Raw genomic sequence first — 20,726 nt, 5'->3', positions numbered from 1 at the left:
CACACTCCCTTGCTAGAATTACAAGCATGCTTTTTGGCTTTTCACGTGACTGTTGGGACTTAACCTCAGGTCTTCTTGCTTGTATGGCAAGCATTTTACCAGCTGAGTTATCTCCTCGGCACCATAATTTTTTTAGTTTTATTTTCCTTTCTTTTCTACTCACCTCTACCCTAACCCCCAGAGTACTCCCCACCCCCAGCCCCAACCCCTCCTCCATTCCCACTCCCTACCCCACCCCCTGGACTTAGGAGTTTTCGTTCTCTTTTTACATCTCACATGAAGGGGAAAGATTTCTTTCTATATGTGTGTTCTGCCTGCCTGTGTGGATATGCCTGTGCCCATGGAGACCAGAAGAAGGCCTCGGTCCTGGAACTAGAGCTCCAAATAGCTGTGAACTGTCTGGGTGTTGGGAGCTGAGCCCCAGTCCTCTGCAGGAGCCAATGGTGGTTCTAAGCGCTGAGCCATCTCTCCGGGCCCCTTTCTCATTATACGTTGTTTGCTGTTCACTTTAGTTTCTTCTTAGTGGTTACATTTTTTTAAAATTTGTATTCTTGGCCTACTAAAGAATGATGTGACACATGATCTTAGCCAAAAGGGGCTGAGAAATGATTTATACGAAATAGAATTCTGAGTCAGAGATAAACAGCCCGAGAGCACTTGAGTGGCCGTTACTCTTCTCTCACAGCTACATGTCATTGTTGGGTATTTTAATTCTCTATATTTTAAAATCTACAAAACACTACTTTATAGTAGTTGTTTATTAACTTATCTGTCTTCTCTTTCTGTTGATTTTCATTCTCTAAAATATGTCTTATGTTTTGTTGTTGTTGTTAGATTTTTAAAGTTCTTTTAGGCAGTTTCCCTGTGTAGCATAGACTTGGGTGCTGGAGTTACAGCTGTGTGTGTCTGCCTCTGTGTGTGTCTGCATGTCTATGTCTGTGTGTGCCTGTAAAGTTGTCTCTGGTTAACAGGGCTTGTTGGCTCTATTTTGAGGACTGGAGTTTGAATCCCAGTTCACAAATGTGTCTGACTCCAACTCCAAGGGATCTATGCTCTATCATGGCCTCTGTGGGCACCTGCAAACATGCATACACACACACATCACAGAAACATACATATGAAAATAAAATAGTCTGTTCTAGAGTGATTGTTCTATAAGCATGGGGCCTAAGTTTGGTTCCTAGCACTCGTGCGCACCTGTGATCCTAGCAGTTGGAGGGGGCGATCAGGAGGGTCCCTAGGGGTTTTGGATAGCCATTCAGTGGGCTCCAGGTTCAGGGACAGATCCTGTCTCAAAAAATAAGGTGGAATGCCTGGAGAGGTGGCTCAGCATTTAAGAGCAGTTACTCTTCAGAGGACCCAAGCTTAATTCCCAGCACTCACCTTGGGCAGCTCACAGCTGCCTATAATTCTAGCTCCAAGTAGATCTGACACTTTACCTCTGGCCTCTCAGGGCATCCACCCTGGCACACATGTGCACACATACTTAAACTTTAAAATATTTAATTAATAAAAAACAAAAACAAACAAAACCCAAAGATCTCCACAATTACAAGGCTAGCCTGGCTCACATAGTGAGTTCTAGGCCAGCCAGGTCTACATAGTGACTGTACTGGCTATTTTTGTGTCAACTTGACACAGCTGGAGTTATCACAGAGAAAGGAGCTTCAGTTGAGGAAATGCCTCCATGAGATCCAACTGTAAGGCATTTTCTCAATTAGTGATCAAGGGGGAAAGGCCCCTTGTGGGTGGGACCATCCCTGGGCTGGTAGTCTTGGGTTCTATAAGAGAGCAGGCTGAGCAAGCCAGGGGAGGCAAGCCAGTAAAGAACATCCCTCCATGGCCTCTGCATCAGCTTCTGCTCCCTGACCTGTCTGAGTTCCAGTCCTGACTTCCTTTGGTGATGAACAGCAGCATGGAAGTGTAAGCCGAATAAACCCTTTCCTCCCCAACTTGCTTCTTGGTCATGATGTTTGTGCAGGAATAGAAACCCTGACTAAGACAGTGACCTACATAGTCTCAAGAAACAAACAAACAAAAGACTGAGACAGACATCAGATATACAGAGGGAAAAAGAGAGATGTCTTTCATTTCTCTGAAAGTGTCTGTTTGCGGTTTATTTGAGACAGGGTCTTGTCCTGTAGCCCAGGCTGAACCAAGCTTGCAGCAGTCCTCCTGCCCAGACCTCTGGAGCGCTGAGATTTCACACCTGACTTTGTTTGGGCTTTCTTTTCTTTTTCTGTATTTAAGATGCAGAGCTAAAGCTAGGGGGTGGTACTGGTGCTGCTGGTGCTGCTGGTGCTGCTGGTGCTGCTGGTGCTGGAGGCAGAAGCAGAGGCAGGTGGATCTCTACATTTGAGGTCAGCCTGGTCTACAGAGTTAGTTTTAGGACACAGAGAAACAAAACAGAAGATGCAAAGCTGGAAGACAGTAATGGCGTCATGTTTTGCCTTCCATCTCCTTTGGAATTTAGCTTAGGGGCTAGAGAGATGGTCCAGTGTAAGGAGTACTTGCTTGTAAGGAGTAAGGTCCTCTTGCAGAGGACCCAGAATCTGTGTCCGGCCCACATCACGTGACTCACAGCCCCCTGGAATTTTCCAGGGGTTGTGATGCTCTCATCTGGGCTCTGGGAGCTCACATGCCTGTGGTTCCCAGATGAGCAGTAGGCATGTGTGCAGGAGAGGACCACACATGAATGTTGTCTTCTTACCTCTACACATGTGCTGTGGCGCACCCTCCCTGCCCAAGGCAAAAAGAAAGAAAAAGTAAGAAAGAATAGGGCTAATCCCTGTGCTGGCTAGTTTAATGTCAACTTGACAAAAGGGCATTTTCTTAATTTGTGATTTCTGGGCTTGTGGTCCTGGGTTCTTTCTATAAGAAAGCAGATTAAGCAACCTGTAGAGAGTAAGCCAGTAAGCAGCACCCCTCCATGCTGTCTGCGTCAGCTCCTGCCTCCAGGTTCCTGCCCTGCGTGCTTGAGTTCCTGTCCCGACTTCCTTCAGTAATGAAGTGTGATGCGGAAGTATAAGCCAAAGAAACTCTGATCATGGTGTTAGATCACAGCACAGCACAGTCATGGTGTTAGATCACAGCACAGCACAGTCATGGTGTTAGATCACAGCACAGCACAGTCATGGTGTTAGAGCACAGTACAGCACAGTCATGGTGTTAGATCACAGCACAGCACAGTCATGGTGTTAGAGCACAGCACAGCACAGTCATGGTGTTAGATCACAGCACAGCACAGTCATGGTGTTAGATCACAGCACAGCACAGTCATGGTGTTAGAGCACAGCACAGCACAGTCATGGTGTTAGATCACAGCACAGCACAGTCATGGTGTTAGATCACAGCACAGCACAGTCATGGTGTTAGATCACAGCACAGCACAGTCATGGTGTTAGAGCACAGCACAGCACAGTCATGGTGTTAGATCACAGCACAGCACAGTCATGGTGTTAGAGCACAGCACAGCACAGTCATGGTGTTAGATCACAGCACAGCACAGTCATGGTGTTAGATCACAGCACAGCACAGTCATGGTGTTAGAGCACAGCACAGCACAGTCATGGTGTTAGAGCACAGCACAGCACAGTCATGGTGTTAGAGCACAGCACAGCACAGTCATGGTGTTAGAGCACAGCACAGCACAGTCATGGTGTTAGAGCACAGCACAGCACAGTCATGGTGTTAGAGCACAGCACAGCACAGTCATGGTGTTAGATCACAGCACAGCACAGTCATGGTGTTAGATCACAGCACAGCACAGTCATGGTGTTAGATCACAGCACAGCACAGTCATGGTGTTAGATCACAGCACAGCACAGTCATGGTGTTAGATCACAGCACAGTCATGGTGTTAGATCACAGCACAGCACAGTTATGGTGTTAGAGCACAGCACAGCACAGTCACGGTGTTAGATCACAGCACAGCACAGTCATGGTGTTAGATCACAGCACAGCACAGTCATGGTGTTAGAGCACAGCACAGCACAGTCATGGTGTTAGAGCACAGCACAGCACAGTCATGGTGTTAGATCACAGCACAGCACAGTCATGGTGTTAGATCACAGCACAGCACAGTCATGGTGTTAGAGCACAGCACAGCACAGTCATGGTGTTAGAGCACAGCACAGCACAGTCATGGTGTTAGATCACAGCACAGCACAGTCATGGTGTTAGATCACAGCACAGCACAGTCATGGTGTTAGAGCACAGCACAGCACAGTCATGGTGTTAGATCACAGCACAGCACAGTCATGGTGTTAGAGCACAGCACAGCACAGTCATGGTGTTAGAGCACAGCACAGCACAGTCATGGTGTTAGATCACAGCACAGCACAGCAACCCTAACTAGGGCAATGGGGTTCCCGGGGAAATTTTTGTTCTTTGGGGTCTGTTGTCTGATGGCTGGAGAGGGACCCAAGTGTCTTTGAGGATATTTCCTTCCCTGCCATGGTGGCTCCAGGTACGTGTGTGTGTTTATGGGTTTGTTTGTTTGTTTGTTTTTACACCTAAAATTTTTTAACATAAAGAGTTTTTCAAGCCATCTCAATTCAACTTTTTTCGTTTGTTTTTTGGTTTGTTCAAGTTAAGGAGGATCCCTCTATGTAGCCCTGCCTGTCCTTGAACTTTTACTTTGTAGAACAGACTGGCCCTCCAACTCATAGAGATCCACTTGCCTCTGCATCGTTAGTGGTGGGACTAGAGGTGAACGCCACCATGACTGACTCGTTTGTTTTTTGTTATCTTTTTTTAAAAAAAGTTTTAATCTCCCCCAATTGTGTAAACAAACAAATAAATAACAGACTAATAGAACAGTGAGATGTGACCTTAGCCACACCTATTGCTTTGTATGCCTGGTCTCCCCCACCCCAGCAATAATGGTTGATAATGGAGTTATCTTTCTTTGTCATCCACATCAGTTGCTCTCTGTATTGTTATTAGTTTTACCTGTGTAAATTGTTTTTCATGTATTATTTTCCTTATGACCTGTGTTCCTATAAGAAGAGTGCCTTGGAGTAAGTGTGGCTGTCTGATCACCTGGTCTCCATCCTGTCTCTGGGTCTGAGACCAGGAACATTAGTAACTCGCCCTGGTGCTGTGACAGAATACCCAACAAGAAGTGTCTTTCGGGAGGAAGGACTTAGTTGGCTCATAGTTTGAACACGGGAGGGGCATGGTGGAAGGAGTGAGGCATAATGCTTGCCCTCAGGAAGCAGAGAGAGATGAAGGCTGCCCTTTTTCCTCTTCACTCTGTCAGGACTCAGCCCACAGCATGGTGCTGGCCACATTCAAGGTGGCTCTTCTATCCTTACCTTCACAGGAATGCCATAGGTGTATCTCCTGCGTGACTCAAAATCCAGTCACAAGGTTAGCATCACATAAGGTCTCCCTGTGGAGCTTAGATTGGCCCAAAACCCACTGCAGAGTCCAGACTGGCCTTGAACTCTTGGCATCCTCCTGCCTCTGTCTCCTGTATACTGGGACGTGCCCTACTCACTTGAGTTCTTAGTCTTTCGTTGCCTTGGCCACTGTTGTTTCTGACACTGTGGAGACTGTCACACCACACTCTACCACATAAGTTCTCTCGTGGCTTATTTGTGGACTTTCTACACTAACTTTTATGTAGGTATGGTGCTTATATAGATGCTTATATATAGGTAAACTGCCCTCCATCCCCGCATGTGCTCCGGCCCCGCCCCCACCCCCATGCTGCTTTCCTTTGGACTGATTTCTTCTGAGAGCACAGTTAGGATAGAGGATGATCTGATGTTCCCTAGTCAACGCCCTGTCCTGATGGGGGACTGTTGAGTTTCTGCTTCCTGGCATCAGCCTCTGCACCTGCTTCCACTTCCTAGTTCTCTAGTCCTTTGATCCTCTGAAACAATGCATACACGAAGCCCTGCTTCCTTAAACACTGGCCTGACACTTAAAAGATGAGGGGCAACATTTCCTGGAGTGGTCTACAGAGAGGGCGGTATTCCAGGCAGTGATCAGCAGAGACAGGAGCCTGGAAGCGTTACATTGCATCATATAAACATACCTACAAAATTGTGAATTTTTGTGTGTGCAATATTTGTATATCTCTCTCTTAGAAAAAATGTGCAGTCATGTTATTACACAGACTTTCCCCTCAGGCCTTCTCAGTTCTTCAGGATTTTCCTGTGGCTCTAGCAATTTAATAAGTCTAACTGTTCATAAGTATCCCACTTGACTTGTCTGCAGTCCCACAGTCTCGGTACATTAAGAGGGAATGCAGTGTCTTTTCCTCACAAAGCCCGTTCTCTTTCTCTTGTCTCAGTAACCCTTCCAGTTACTCAAGCGTGAATCTGACTGGGGCCTTTAGTGTTCTTCCTGTGGATTTCTTAATATCTCCTGGGAGGCCTGTGTCCAGCTTCTCCATGACCTGTCCATCTCTGGACTGTTTCTCCTTCTGTCATCTAGGCTGAGCCATTGTGCCGGGACTGACCAGCAACCTCCTGTATCTGCTGGTTTCCTCCCTCCAGCTCCTTTAATCGCTGTTCCAGATGGCTGCCAGATTTGTACTTAGTGTTTGTTTCTTTCCCCAAGCCACTCTTTGCCACCTATAGAGGACAGAAACTAAATTGTTCAGGGTGACTGTCGACTTTTCCCACATTGTCCTAACCGTCTTCCGCGGTGCCAGTTTTCTCAGTCTGCCTTGTAAGAGTCTTGGCTTGCACTGCCTTTGTAGGAATTCTTTATCCCTCCTGTGGCCCTAACTGCCTCTCAGAGAAGAACAACATCAAAGACCATCTGGGGCTGTTATGTCTCAGAGCTTTAGACAGGATGCAGTGGCTCTTGGTGGCTGGTCTCTGCTGGGCGTTCTGGCCAGAGCACTCTCCATTCTCATTACACCTGTTTACCTTTCTCGGCCGCATCCTGCAGCTTTGCGAGGTGCTTGGCTTGTTTAGTTTGTGCCTGCTGTTTTCACACCTAGAACTTGTGCTTCTCGAAGGTGCTTACTACCTTGTGTATACATTCAAATACTTAAAAATTTATTTGAACTTGCAGACCCACATGTCTAGCGAAGACAGAAGAGGTACAGTTTTAATTAATTCAACTATCTAATTTTTTTTAGGTACTCAGAAGTTAATACTTTAATAAGATTTCTGTTTAGCATTTGTTACATTGTCCTTGGCAAGCATGAGATGCTAATGATTATTTAATGTTTTCTTTTTGATGACTTAATTCATATTTGTGAGACTTTGTAATCCTTGTCCTCAGAAAACTGCCTAAGACATGTTGGACTTGGTCTGATTAAATATGTGTCCTGGTCCAATGGCTCACCTCTGCCAGCCACAGTGCAGAGTGTGGCTCCTGATTTGTGTATTTTAGCTTTGAAGGTTTTGTTGTTTTTCATTCTATAATTATTTACCTCTTAAAAACATAAAGTGCAAGGCCACATGCAGTGGCGCACGCCTTAAATTCCAAGCATTTGGGAGGCAGAGGCAGAGGCAGAGGCAGAGGCAGAGGCAGAGGCAGAGGAGGCAGAGGAGGCAGAGGAGGCAGAGGCAGAGGCAGAGGCAGAGAGGCAGAGGCAGAGGCAGAGGCAGCAGAGGCAGAGGCAGGTGGATTTCTGAGTTCAAGGCCAGCCTGGTCTACAAAGCAAGTCCAGGACAGCCAGGGCTTGTTACACAGAGAAACCCTGTATAAAAACAAAACAAAACAAAAAAACAAAACAATAACAACAACAAAACTCCCTGAAGTGCAGATGCTGTAGTATCTTGCCAGGCTATGACCTAACTTTTGACTGAAAAATTATGTTGTATTTAAGAATTCATTAATATGTGGTTATAACTTATTACTGTTATAACATAAACCTGTTAACAATTGAGTCTGACTTTTTTTGTTCATCCTTAATAAAATACTTGTAAAATTAAGTCTATTTTGTAGTGGGCACTTTAAAAGCACAATGATGTTTCCATCTATGCATACTTTGTGTATGTCAACTGTAGCTGTCACAAACATGTGTCATACTCATAATTCCTTCCAGCTTTTTGGAATACATGGTCTAAAGTCACCTCATAGTGCAGTAGCTATTCTGTTGCTGTAAAGTCATTTTTATTATCTTTGCTTGTTTTTTGTCATCTGAGACTGGATTAATTATTGGAAGACTTGCCTGGAAGAAAGTGGAAGAGGGTGGTCTGGGAAGGCCAGGAGCAAGCTAAAGTTGCCGGAGTCTAGGCAAACAAGGCCAGGAGTCTGAGGTAGCAAGAGTGGCAAGCCATGGATCCATCCAGTCTGAGGCAACCTCATGAGGTCAGATGAAGTCATACCAGTGGCCTCCAGTCAGGGGCCATCTCACTGGCTTCCCACTTCTCAGAGTGCATTAGAGCCTCAAGGAAAGCCAGAGAGCAGTGACAGAGATGGTCTGGTCACTTGGATTGTCTTGGCAAGCTTTCCTCTTGTTTTAGAATTAGTAACTGCTGCATTCAAAGCAGAGTGGTCCCTAGAGGGCTTTCTACAGCAATTGCCAAGGATTCAGGCCTTATGAACACAGCTGTTCATTACAGTCCCCTCAGCTGTCCCAGGGGAGCTGGCCACAGAGCTTCAGCAACACTCCTAATCTGCCAGCCACCCCCATCTTCTTTAAGAGATTTGTGTGTCTTTATTTTATGTGTATGGGTGTTTTGGCTGTGTGTTTTATGCATGTGCACCATGTGCTTGCCTGGTGCCGTGGAGGCCAGAAGAGGGTGTTAGATCCCCTGGAACTGGAGTGACAGACCGTTGTGAGCTGTTATGTGGGCGCTGAGAACTGGAAGGGTCAGTGCTCTTAACCACTTACTCATCTCTCTGGCTCTTCGTAGCATCATGTTGCTGGTTATTTGGGCTAACCAACTAAAAGGTCTGTCTCATATACAGCCAAAAAGAGTGTCCTTTCCAAATGCCACAGTCCCCAGTGGCCTGGCACATCTGGAGCAGGGAACATATCTGGAGCCAGCAGGCTTTCCTATCTTTGTTTTTTTTCAATAGTGAGTTTTATAGAATATTGTCAGAAGTCGGTCTGAAAAGATGAAGAGAAGTGTCTAGCATGCCATTTTTTTCTTCTTTTTTGAAATGTATGCTATTTTATTATTTCATGTGGAGGAGAGTATTTTGCCTGATGGTATTTATGTACACCACGTGTGGGCTGAGTGCCTGAGGAAGGACTTCAGACTCGAATTATAGATCGTTGTGAGTCACCACGTGGGTACTTCGAATTGAAACTATGTCTTCTGCAAGAGCAGCCAGTGCTCTTAACCACTGAGCCATGTCTTCAGCCCTAGTGTCATTTCTGAATGAAGGCTACCATGTGATCAGGAAGGTCCCCTGAAGTCTTGTAATCCAGGCCATAAATTACTGAGGAGTATTTGGGTTATTGTAACAATGTTGACCATACTTAAAAGTACAAAACTTAATGTTTATTATCACATTTTAAAGTGATAAACCCATATAAAGTTAACAACAGTTATTTTTTATGAAAAAATTTTAATACCAAAAGAGCTGAAAGTAAATACTTTTTTTTTTTTTTGTAACCCCTTCGATATCTTAGCAAAAGAGTTGGAGTCTCATATTTGCTTCTGTATTCTATTTGTTGTGAAGTTACTTGAAAGAAATTTGGCTTTATGCAGATGTTTGAGAATTTGGGGGCTCCGCGGTGTAGAGCATGTGTTGCTCTTCAGGTTTGATTTCCAGCATCCATCCGTTTGCTCACAACTATCTTAACTGTAGTTCCAAGAAATCTGATGCCCTCTTCTGACCTCCATGGGCACCAGGAATCCACATGGCGCGTATACAAATGTGCAAGCAAAACATTCAAACCCCTAGGATTAAACATACAAAGAACATTTTAAAGGGATATTTTAATCACATTTCAGATAAGTTGGGAGTATTCTTCCTTGGCATTTTACCCAAACTTAGCAAATGGTATTTTCTTAAAGATTAACTGTAACTTGGAGTCTAAACAACATTAACAAGTTTTTTTTAACTTGTGTGTTTATGAGAGATTAACTGGGAACAGCAAAGGCTGATGATATGGCTGTGAGCTGTTGAAGTTGTGAACTGTGTGGTGTGTGCATTTTACAGGGGAGGGTCATTCACAGAATTGATTTCAGGAGGTGCCCTAAGTAAATGCTGTTAAACTATGTGGACTTTGTAGGAAATTGTCCAGGTGAGATGACTTAATTTGGGAGATAAGATGAGTTGTCTGAAGAATAAAGATCTCTTATTTAAATTACCATGTTGTTTTTGGCTTATGGTTGTATCTGAGTGAGAAATACAGACTTTGTTTTGACTTTCCTGTTTCTTAATTCTGTATTCATTTTTATTCTAGACTTACTCTGGACTCTTCTGTGTGGTGATAAATCCTTACAAGAACCTTCCAATTTACTCTGAGAATATTATTGAAATGTATAGAGGGAAGAAACGCCATGAGATGCCACCACACATCTATGCCATATCAGAGTCTGCTTACAGATGCATGCTTCAAGGTAAACAAATATGAGAATAAGAAATGCTTGGAATTTATTAGGTCCTGTTTTTTAATGTCTTAGTCTGACCTACAAAATGGTTTAATATTCCTTTTAAAACTTAAAAAGTGTGCCAGGCATGGTGATACTTAAAAGGAAGAGAGAGGCAGGTGCATCTCTGAGTTCGAGACCAGCCTGGTCCACTTAGCAAGTTCCTTGTTAGGGTTACACAGTGAAAGCTTGTCTTAATCAATTAATCAGTCAATCAGTCAGTAAATAAAATGTTTATTGTTGAAAAGTTACTAACTTATGATTAAAATGGATGATGAGGCTGGTTTTTTTTTTGTTGTTTTGTTTGTTTTTCGAGACAGGGTTTCTCTGTATAGCCCCTGGCTGACCTGGAACTCACTCTGTAGACCAGGCTGGCCTCGAACTCAGAAATCCCCCCCTGCCTCTGCCTCCTGAGTGCTGGGATTAAAGGTGTGCGCCACCACGCCCGGCTGATGAGGTTGTTTTTTATGGGAACTAAAGTACAATTGCTGCTTCATAGCAATATTTCATGGACTTTTTACTATTTGGAAGCATCAAGTTTTCAGTACATGTTCGATTCTACCATAAGCTAGCACACATAACACTCCATGGTATGCGGCTTTAAAACCAATAGGAAAGGGCTGGATGGGGACGGGGTGTAGCAGTAGAGCATTAGTTTAGCATGGTGAAGCCCAGGGTTCAATCCATATCCAGCGCTGCAAAGTAATATGGAATGAAATCTAACTGAGCCTGTAGTGCAGGCCTATGATTCCAGCTGTATAGGAAGAACATAAGACCAAGACCTGCCTGGAGACAGAATAAGTTCAAGGCCAGCCTGGGTAAATTACTGAGACACTGTTGGGGATATGGCTAAGGGGTAGGCAGGCTTCCTGCTTCGCATGTACAGGCCCTAGGTTCAGTCTGTAGTACTTCTAAATAAATATGAAACCAATAAGAGTAAAGGAAAGATGGACACATCACATTATAGAATCTTACTTCTAGTTTAAATGCAAATAAAGAGATGAGAAAAGTTTTAAAATGTTTTGATTGGTTGACATTAAAAGCTTTTACGTTTGGATCAAAATGAGTTATAGATTTGTTGAGTCCTTCATTTGAACCCTGACTTTGAACGATGATTTATGGAAGCCTTTTTTTTTTTTAAAGTCTGACCATGTAGAGTGTCTTGTGAGATGAGAATTCAAAGAATACCCCTTTAACTGAGTCTGGGATCCCTTGTTTCAGCTGACACTGTTGCCTCTCTATGGCTGGATTACTATAGAAAAGGAAAGTTCCCAGGAGAACTGTTGAATAGGCTGGGGATAGGTTCTCCTATACATGATTCTAATTTCTTTTAAAAGGAGAAAATATTGCAGTCTTTTGAGCATAATGTGCATACCAGGAAAGAGTGTAGAACCTGTTGTTATTTAATATATCGAGATCAGTTTAAAGCAATATGAATATAAATGCACTATTAGTTTGGACTTAGCAGCAGACAGAAGCACAGTGGAGAGTTCGTCAGACAGTTGAGGCTCACACCATCCCATAACCCCCTGTGTGACCCTTGCTAGGTAGTACTGGAGCTGCTGACAGATGTGTGAGTTGCCTGGGCTGCTCGGGTGTGTACCAGAGGGGTGTGTCCTAATTAGCATGCCTACCCATATATGTGAGGATGCAGGCTGTGTGCCTGCAAAGTTGGTGGGTGATATGAGTCTGGTAGAAGTACATCTGAGAAAAGAAGTTGAAATTTTAAATCTTCCCAGGCAGAAAGGAGAGTTGACTCTACTACACCAGCTTACAAAAATAGATGTTATGTCTTGTGAATTGTTTCCAAGTCAGCTTGACAAATATAGAAGAGGAAGATATGAGGAATATGTGGTCTGAGAGCATATGATATTGTTATCATTACTAATGCTAGAAAGGACAGCTCATTGAAAGTTGCTATTGGCCGTAATAATTTGTGTTTTAAATTATAATATGTATTTGTATTTATTCCTATTATACTGAGGCACAAAGAAATTAAATAACTTGACCAAGAACATGTAGGTTGTTAAAAGTGTGATAGAATTAAAACCTGACATATTTTCTGTGTTTTGGTTTTGAAATCAGGTCTCTTTGTAGCCCAGGGTGACCTGAAACTCACAGTCTTCCTGCTCCATCCCCTGGATGCCTATCATGGGCTTGAGCTTCCACATGTGGTGGCTGGCTACTAGAAACATTCTTACCCACACCACGTGGGATGCTTATATAGTGCAGGACACAGGAGAGAGGGCCAGTAACACTCACACCAGCCTATCAGGTTAGGCCCATATACCATGTGGACAGAGAGCCTCAGAGGGGACCATGTGGATAATTCAGAACATAGAATACCTCTCAACTTTTATGTCATAATCAGTCCCCCATTTAGTCTGTCTAGATCTTTTAAAATTCTGGATTTTTTCATCAGTTAAATATCCTAGTTTTATGTCTTGTATAACTATTCTGGGCACATGTTTTGCAACATCAGATTTACTGACAGAAATGGTAAAAGGTTTTGTTTTGGGAGGCAGAGGCAGGAGGATTTCTGAGTTCAAGGCCAGCCTGGTCTACAGAGCAAGTTCCAGGACAGCCAGAACTACACAGAGAAACCCTGTCTCGAAAAACAAAAACAAAAACAAAAAAAGAAATGTAAGGGCCAGAGAGGTGGCTTAGTGGTTAAGAATGCTGACTGCTCTTTCAAAGAAACCAAGTCCAAATCCCAGCACCCACATGATGCCCTCTCCATGGGCACTGCATGCACATGGTGCCCCACATACACACAGGCAAAACATTTATCTATACACATAAAATAAAAATAAATAAATTTAAAAAACAACAACAAAAACAAACCTTGTTTTTTTTTTTTCCTTAGGTTTGGAGTCTAATGGATACCATGTTAGTAAAATGCAGAGTGTACGTAGCACATACTAGTTGCTCAATAAATATTTGTTGAATGAATGGGCAGAAGCAGAGCTCTTGGTTGTGAATTCAATTGCAAAAAAGTCACGTTTAGTAGAAGCTTGGGACAGCAATATTGGCACAGCCAGAGATTAAAGCAGTTGATCTGAAGACTAGATGCAAATAAGAAAGATGCAAGGGAACTTGTGAGCAAGAGGTGGAGACATGGAGTCTTTTTTAGGTTCTATGATAGAAATGATAATTTGGAGAAATATACCTACCTGAGCTAAAGAAAAGACTTAGATCTGCCAGACAGGATATTGAACAGGGAGGTGTTATATACCTCATCTTACATAGTGTGACAGACAGGCCAAGGTCAGAGGATCTTCATGGACAGGAATCTTTATTATCAGACCTCTCATTTGTAGTGCTGAGACTCAGAAACCAAAGGCCAAAGCACCGAGGACTCTCTGTGTATATAATCCTCTGAGGTCAGTTGGCCCGCCTTCTGTACAGGCTCTCTGTCATCTGGCTCCCCTTCCTTTGTTCCTGACGCCGTCTCCTTTGGCCAGCACTGCTGCAGAGCTCCTGATCCAGCTGCACAGCGGCCTCAGAGGCTCCTTTTTGGTGTACATAAAGATTTAAGTGCATGCTGCTTTCTTGGAGTCTTAGAATGAAACCCAAATGTCTCGTTCTGCTGGGTAGCTTAGTTGTATTTGAATCTGTGTTGGCTGTCCCCTCTCCTTCCTTCCCTGGCAGGCTAATGGAGCCCAGATTGTCCTTGCACTCAGTGTAGCCAGGGATGGCTTTGAACTCCTTATCTTTCTGCTTCCCTTTTCATTTTGCTTCAGGTAACTCCCAGTCTCTGATGAGCCAGCTTACCCAGATGTTCTGCTCAGTGTGTCTTGATTTTTCTTCCAGGATTTAATTGGTTCCTGGACATTTTCCTTGAAAATGTCATCTGAGCCCACTCATTGAAGGTACCCTACAATTGAAATCCTGTGTTCTAGAAGATGGGAGTTGTGTCCTTAACTTGTCTTGTATCTCTACTAAACTTTTTCTTCTGTACCCTGGGAAAGCTGTGTCCTTCCCCCTCCCCTCAAAGCTCTCTTCTTGGTTCCCCTCATTCTTCAAGCTTTGTTGTGACCCTATGATAGGAGACACAGAGTTTTACATGACCTCCTCCCCCAATGAAAAGGCTTCATCTAACTTGTGCCACCAATTTCTGAGGTGACATTGCAGATGTTTTCATCTTATTGAATCACCAGGTTTTTCATTCTATTCTATTACATTGTCCTTCTAGGAAGACTAAAATCTATGCTTGCTTCCTGTGGGTCCCTGTGTAGCTGTCCCTCAGTGTGGCTCATGTTCTCTCCTTCCAGCATCGGTCTTCTCATACCCGCCTTTGTTACACCTGTTTACCAGAATTCTCCTGCTGAATGAATTGGGCTGTCTGTACCTCTTGGCATTCTCACTTGGGCTGCTGGCTCTCTGGGAGTCATGTTCATACAAGTGAACAGACTGACCTTGCTGGAAATTCATGACTGAAGTGACTCTGCCCTTAGGACAACGTGCCAGCTCTACCTGGAGAGAGATGATTGACAGTCTCTGTCATGACAGTTTGGGGGCCCTGTGTGCTTCAGACCTCTGGCTCCTTACATGACCTTCAGTTTCCCGTATACCAAGTGATTTCTCATTTCTGAGAAAATAGAAGTCACCAGTGAGCTGATTGTCCCCACTAGATGTACAAGCCATCTCCTGTTGTGTCTGTTGCGATCCAAGGCTAGTCCTGCCACCCCTTCATCTCTCCTGAGTCACTACGCGCTGCCTTGCTTTCGACAGCTTCCCAACAGCTGTAAATTGTGCTCATCCTTTCTCTTTGCTTAAAGTATTTATTATCACGTTTCCTCCTCCTTTTCACTCTCAGATCTTTGAACATTGTCAGTGGTTAGGCAGGCAGGTCACTGTGGTCCATGGTAGAAACTTGAAGATGTTCTGTTTTCTCAAGGACCTTAAGAATAGGCTCTGTTTGAGAGCAAGAAGGAAGGGGAACGAGTGCATGGAGAAATAGTGGGCATAGGTCCAGAGAGAGAGGTGACAGCTCTGTCTACACCGTTATCATTGCTTCAGATAGTTAAACTGATACCGTTGGGGAATACAGAAAGAATGGGAGCCGTGGTTATAGAGGGAAACGCCACATTCTTCTCAGACTTTAGCATTAAGATGGGATTTAACAGTTAGCAAGTGGGAATAAAAAACTAAGTGTGAAAGGCAGCTGCCTGTCAAGCGAGAAGCACAGTTTGGAACTTGGAGCAAATTCTGAAGCAGGCCACCAATAAAAACCTCAGTTCCTAAAAGAAGAAATGACAGGCCACATCCTCTGACCACAGTGTAGTGAGCAAAGTACTACCGCTCAGAAGGGTTCCAGTGCCTCGGCTGTTGTGAGAGTGTGCATACTGAGTTCTTGTTATCTCAGTGTTAATCGCTTATCTGTATGGGCTTTGGTTGCAGAAGTGACATCAGGAAGTATACTGTAGATTCTTGACCACAACAAAATATCATGCATATCTATCTATCTGTCTATCTATCTATCTATCTATCTATCTATCTATCTATCTATCTATCTATCTAAGAGATGGACTGGAGAGATGACTCAGCAGTTGAGAGCACTGGCTGCTCTTCCAGAGGACCTGTGTTCAATTCCCAACACCCACATGACAGCTCACAAACTATAACTATAACTATAACTATAACTATAACTATAACTATAACTACAGTTCCAGAGATCTAATACTCACACATATACACACACGTATACACATACAGACAAAACACCAAGGTACATAAAAGAAAAATAAAATAATTTTTTGATGGAAGAGTTGAGGCAAAAGTCACTTTTAGAAACACAGTTCTAGTTTCATTAGTCAATAAAAATTTATAAGAGTTAGGCATTTTACCTCACAAGGGAGACAGAAGATATTTTATGACCATTTGTGGGCCTGGGCACTATCAAGTGAGCTGTTCTGTGTTTCATTTACAATAAAAAGCTTTCTTCAAAAAGCATAGCAGTAAAGTGAACCTAAGCCAGAGGGAACCATATAAAAAGGCTCCTGCGCTGGAACAAAGTGCATCCTGTTGTTGAACTCTAAGGAAAACTATGAGCAGACTCTGAGTGCACACGGTAAAATAGAGGCTCAGCCAGGGTGCCCAGAAGGTCCACCAGGAATGATAAAGGCTGTGGCCCCATTACAAAGATCCACTTGACCCGTCATGCCTAGCCAGAGGAATGCCCTGGAGCAGGGTACTGAAGGGACTGGGACGTGAAAAGCCATCTTCATGTCTAAATCACAAGGCCTGGACAGTTTTAGAGACAAACTATTACATTCAAGGCCTTGCTGACTCCTGTTCTGAGTGAATTTAGACCACTGCTTGGTACAGACTAACCTCGGGAGCTCTAGGAATTCCATTTGAGTATCTAGGTTGGTTGTATTTTGAGTGATAGACTGTAGTGCAATCAATTTAAGCTTATCCCCAACTAGCTTACTAATAAATGAGACTCAGACTATGATTATTTTATTTAGCTTTGACAATTCTTGAGGGGTAATCCCTAAGTTACCTTTCTAACTACTGGCCTGGCTACCCCCCCCCCCCCCAGCTCAGGAGGAGAAAGCATTCTGGGGGAGACGGGGAGGAGGAGCAGAGCCTGAAACGAGGGGAGGGCGCATGGATGCACAATACCTGAGCACAGGTAGCCAGCCCCAGGGCAGAGTGTAGATTAAAATAAATGCTTATCTTTAGTTATGACCTAGTCAGAGTAGAACCTAGCTAACTATATGACCAAGGTATTTGTAAGTATAGTCTGAGTCTTATTTCTGCCTGGGAGGCAGAATCTGAACCTAACTTCAACTGTAGACATCATATTTGCTGTGAATGGAGGATAGCCCCAGTTGCTTCCTGACAAATCCTAGAAACCCCCGAGGGTGGGTGCTCTTCTGGGTAGATGTCATACTGAAGAGTTCTACTGAGTGCTCTGTCCTGTGAGAGTCCTGAGCACCTTAAGAAAGAACTGCTGTACTTCAAAACGGCACTTGAAACTTTCAAAATAAACGGAGAAACCAAATGCCAATTTCCTTTCTCAGGAGAATTAAAGACAAGAGGTTTAATAAGTCTGAAAACACGTGACACTAAGTACACCAGCCATATTTGTACCTCTAACACTTATATATAGGGAAGAGACAGCCTAGCAGCAAATATATGCCATTATAAGAAGGACACCCCAAATGACCAAATAATAAACGTTTGAGAATGAGCAGAACCTTAACCTAAAGCACAACCTAAAAGGAAACACCCATTTCAAGTACAGTTTAAAGCAAAAAATAAGAAAAAAAGAGGGGTAGGGGAGATAGCTCAATGGATAAGAGCACTGACAGCTCTTCCAGAGGTCCTGAGTCAATTCCCAGCAACCACATGGTGGCTCACAACCATCTGTAATGGGATCAGATGCCCTCTTCTGGTGTATAGGTACATGTGCAGAAAACATACCTATTTTTCTTATTACTCAATCTGGAAAACTTTGTTATTTGTAAATAACACATCCTTTATTAGAGAAATGATTTGCAGGTTTTCTTCTGATCTGATCTATTTTGAGTTATTGGTTTATCTTTTTTCTTTTCTTTCTCTTTTTTGCATGTGTTTCTTGGTTGGTTTAGCACTACTGATGGAGACTATTTCTCTACTGCCTTTGATCTTTGTTGAAAATCACTGAAGGTCTCACTTAAGATGTCCTTTGATCTAAATGTCTAACTTATCATTATCATTTTGGCTTGCCTAACAGTAGCCATGCAATAGACTTTGACATCAGATAACATCTGATTTCATCTCCCATTGTTGCTCTTAAAAAGCCCAGCATTGACCCTATAGGTCAGGTAATGCAGAACTGACAGTGCGCGTCCTCTGGCCCATGAGCATGGTTGTCTTTCCATGACACAGATGTCCTCTGATCTGTTGAGTTGTTTTTTGTAGTCATAGTGCTCATGATTCATTGGACTAACATGTAAGCATAACAAATACCTTAGTAAAGTGAAACATTGGGTGTATTTTGTATTTTTAAATGGAACTTCTTTATTAATATATGGAAATAGGATTTCAAGTTAATATACATTGACAATTGAAATTTTAGTGTGTACATGTGTATATGTAACTGTGAATGCACCTGTGAAAGTCAGAGGCCAGCTTGTGTGAGCTGATTCTGTCGTCCACCTTATTTGGGTTGCAGGGATCAAACCAGGTCATCAGGCTAGCAGGCAGGCAGTTCTGCCCTCTGAGCCACCACATTAGCCCTCTACTGACCTTTTAAAAAGTTTTTTTAAAACTGCTTTACTCTGGGTAGGTATGTAATTTGTTTTTGAAGATTCTCTGGGGTTTTAGACTAGACAATCATCTTTCCTCAAATAGAAACACTATTCTTTCTGTGCCTTTAACTTTTATTCCTTTTTGCTTTTCCGTGTTAAAATGAGGACCACTATCCTTTCTTGCCTTCTTCACCATCTTAGATGTACAACACTCACAAAGATGATCGGGGCTGTAGTGTCAGGTACATACCCTTTACAGACTGAGTCCTCTGTGTTCTGCTTTGTTAAGCAGTTCTTTTTTCTTTTTCTTTTTTTTTTTTTTCCTCTTTAACATCGCAAATGGATTTTTTTTTCCAAATATTTTTTCTACCTCTATTCGGTGATGACGTGATTTTTCTTAATGTTTTAACAAGTGCATTAGATTGAGGATAAGCACTACTTACCTGCTACACGACTTGTTATGCAGATTACTGGGTACTATTTGCTCTTGCTTTGTTAAGATTTTTTTGTGTGTTTATTGATGAGATACATGTTTTCTGTTACATTTTCTTCCAGGTTTAGCATCTGGCTGAAGTAAGCCTTGTCTCTTAGAGTAGACTGGGAACTGTTTCTCCCTCTTTATTTTCTGAAGACCATAGAAAGTTGGTTTTGTATCAATTTTAAATGTTTCCTAAAATTTGCTTTTTTATAGGAAGGATTTTAATTTCACACTCACTGTTTTGATAGTTATAGTAGGGCTCTTTGGGTTATGGTTTGCTTTTTTTTTTTTTCTTTTTAAAGTAAGCCCCCCACCCCCAATCTCTATTTTCCACCGTGATACTTTCTGTTCTTTATTGTTTCCTCTCTTGGGGTTTCATTTGCTCTCTCCTAGGCTTTTATAATGGGGGCTGCGATTGTTGATTTGAACATTCCCACTGCTGGGCGTGTGGCTTATGTCAGCTATACTGAGTGTCTCCTCCTGTGGTTTTTGGAAGGCACTTTGGAAAACACTGGGCTGGCTGTGCTAGCACACGTGTCTCCTCGTTAGATGGCTGGTTGGATTTTTTTTAACTGAGTTTCTTTTCACTATAAATGTCACTGTCTAGATACATTTATGGGTTTTCGGAGTTGGAGCGTCCTTGTGCACAGTCATGGTGCCTCTCTTGGCAGTTTAGGAAAGGAGGAGTCAGTGAAACTGAACCCAGAGGTCAGGATTGAGAGGACGGTGTCATAGACTTGGAAGGGTCTTGGAGATCTCAGGCCTGTTCCTCTAGGTACTATTAGAGAGACTGAGAGAAACTCAAAAGCAGTACAAGGTCAGAGAGACAGCAGTGCATGAGTCTGGGTAGAAGAGCCTTCGTTGTTATTGCTGCTGGAGGATGAATGTCCGTATGGGGAGGGGAGAGGTCTCCATGAGCATCGTGGAGGTCTTCACTTCAGACAGTGGTGGGTGTTACAGATCCAGGGAGAGCGCTTTTATGGATGCATTAGGAGACTGCTTATTTTGTGTGTGTGTATAGTTTGGTGTAGGTTTTGGTTTTTTGGGTTTTTTTTGGTTTTGATTTTTTTTTTCTGTCTTTCCTTACATTTCTCTTCTTTTTTTCTTTTCTTTTTTGTACTGGCTGTTGAATTCTTGAGCTTAGGGCACTCATATATGCTTGGCAAACACAGTTCCACTGAGTGACACCCCTAGCCTAGTGTTTTAGTTTCCTTAATGTTAAAAAATAAATACCCCTTCTCAAGAAAGTTGTTTTTAAAACTTGGTATCATGGTGTTGTGTAGAATTCGATCAGAGAGTTCAAGGGTCTGAAGGCTCACATATGAGAGTAAGCAGGCAGATCTCTGAGTTGGAGGCTAATCTGCTCTACATAGAGAGTTCCAGAAAGCCAGGGATAACCTAAAGACCTGTCTCAAAACAAAACAAAACAAAATATAACAACAAAGCAGTAGATGAGGCTTGGTAAACTGTGTTTCTGTTCTG

The 20,726-nt window shown here is 43.0% G+C and overlaps 1 protein-coding gene across 2 annotated transcripts in view; it reads left to right on the top strand.

Annotated features, from left to right (window-relative positions):
- Myh10 (myosin heavy chain 10) overlaps positions 1 to 20,726 on the top strand; it is a 128,765-nt gene that overhangs the window by 21,266 nt on the left and 86,773 nt on the right. For both annotated transcript variants that reach the window (XM_085829910.1, XM_085829909.1), the window contains exon 3: positions 10,337 to 10,493. In XM_085829910.1, the coding sequence (XP_085686036.1) occupies positions 10,337 to 10,493 (157 nt within the window). The remainder of the gene's footprint in view (positions 1 to 10,336; positions 10,494 to 20,726) is intronic.

Source organism: Mus caroli, unplaced genomic scaffold (assembly GCF_978045245.1).
Source record: "Mus caroli unplaced genomic scaffold, Mus_caroli_1 scaffold_13, whole genome shotgun sequence".
NCBI classification, from domain to species: domain Eukaryota; kingdom Metazoa; phylum Chordata; class Mammalia; order Rodentia; family Muridae; genus Mus; species Mus caroli.
Note: the sequence above shows the minus strand (reverse complement) of the source record. Positions and strands in the feature narration are given on the sequence as shown.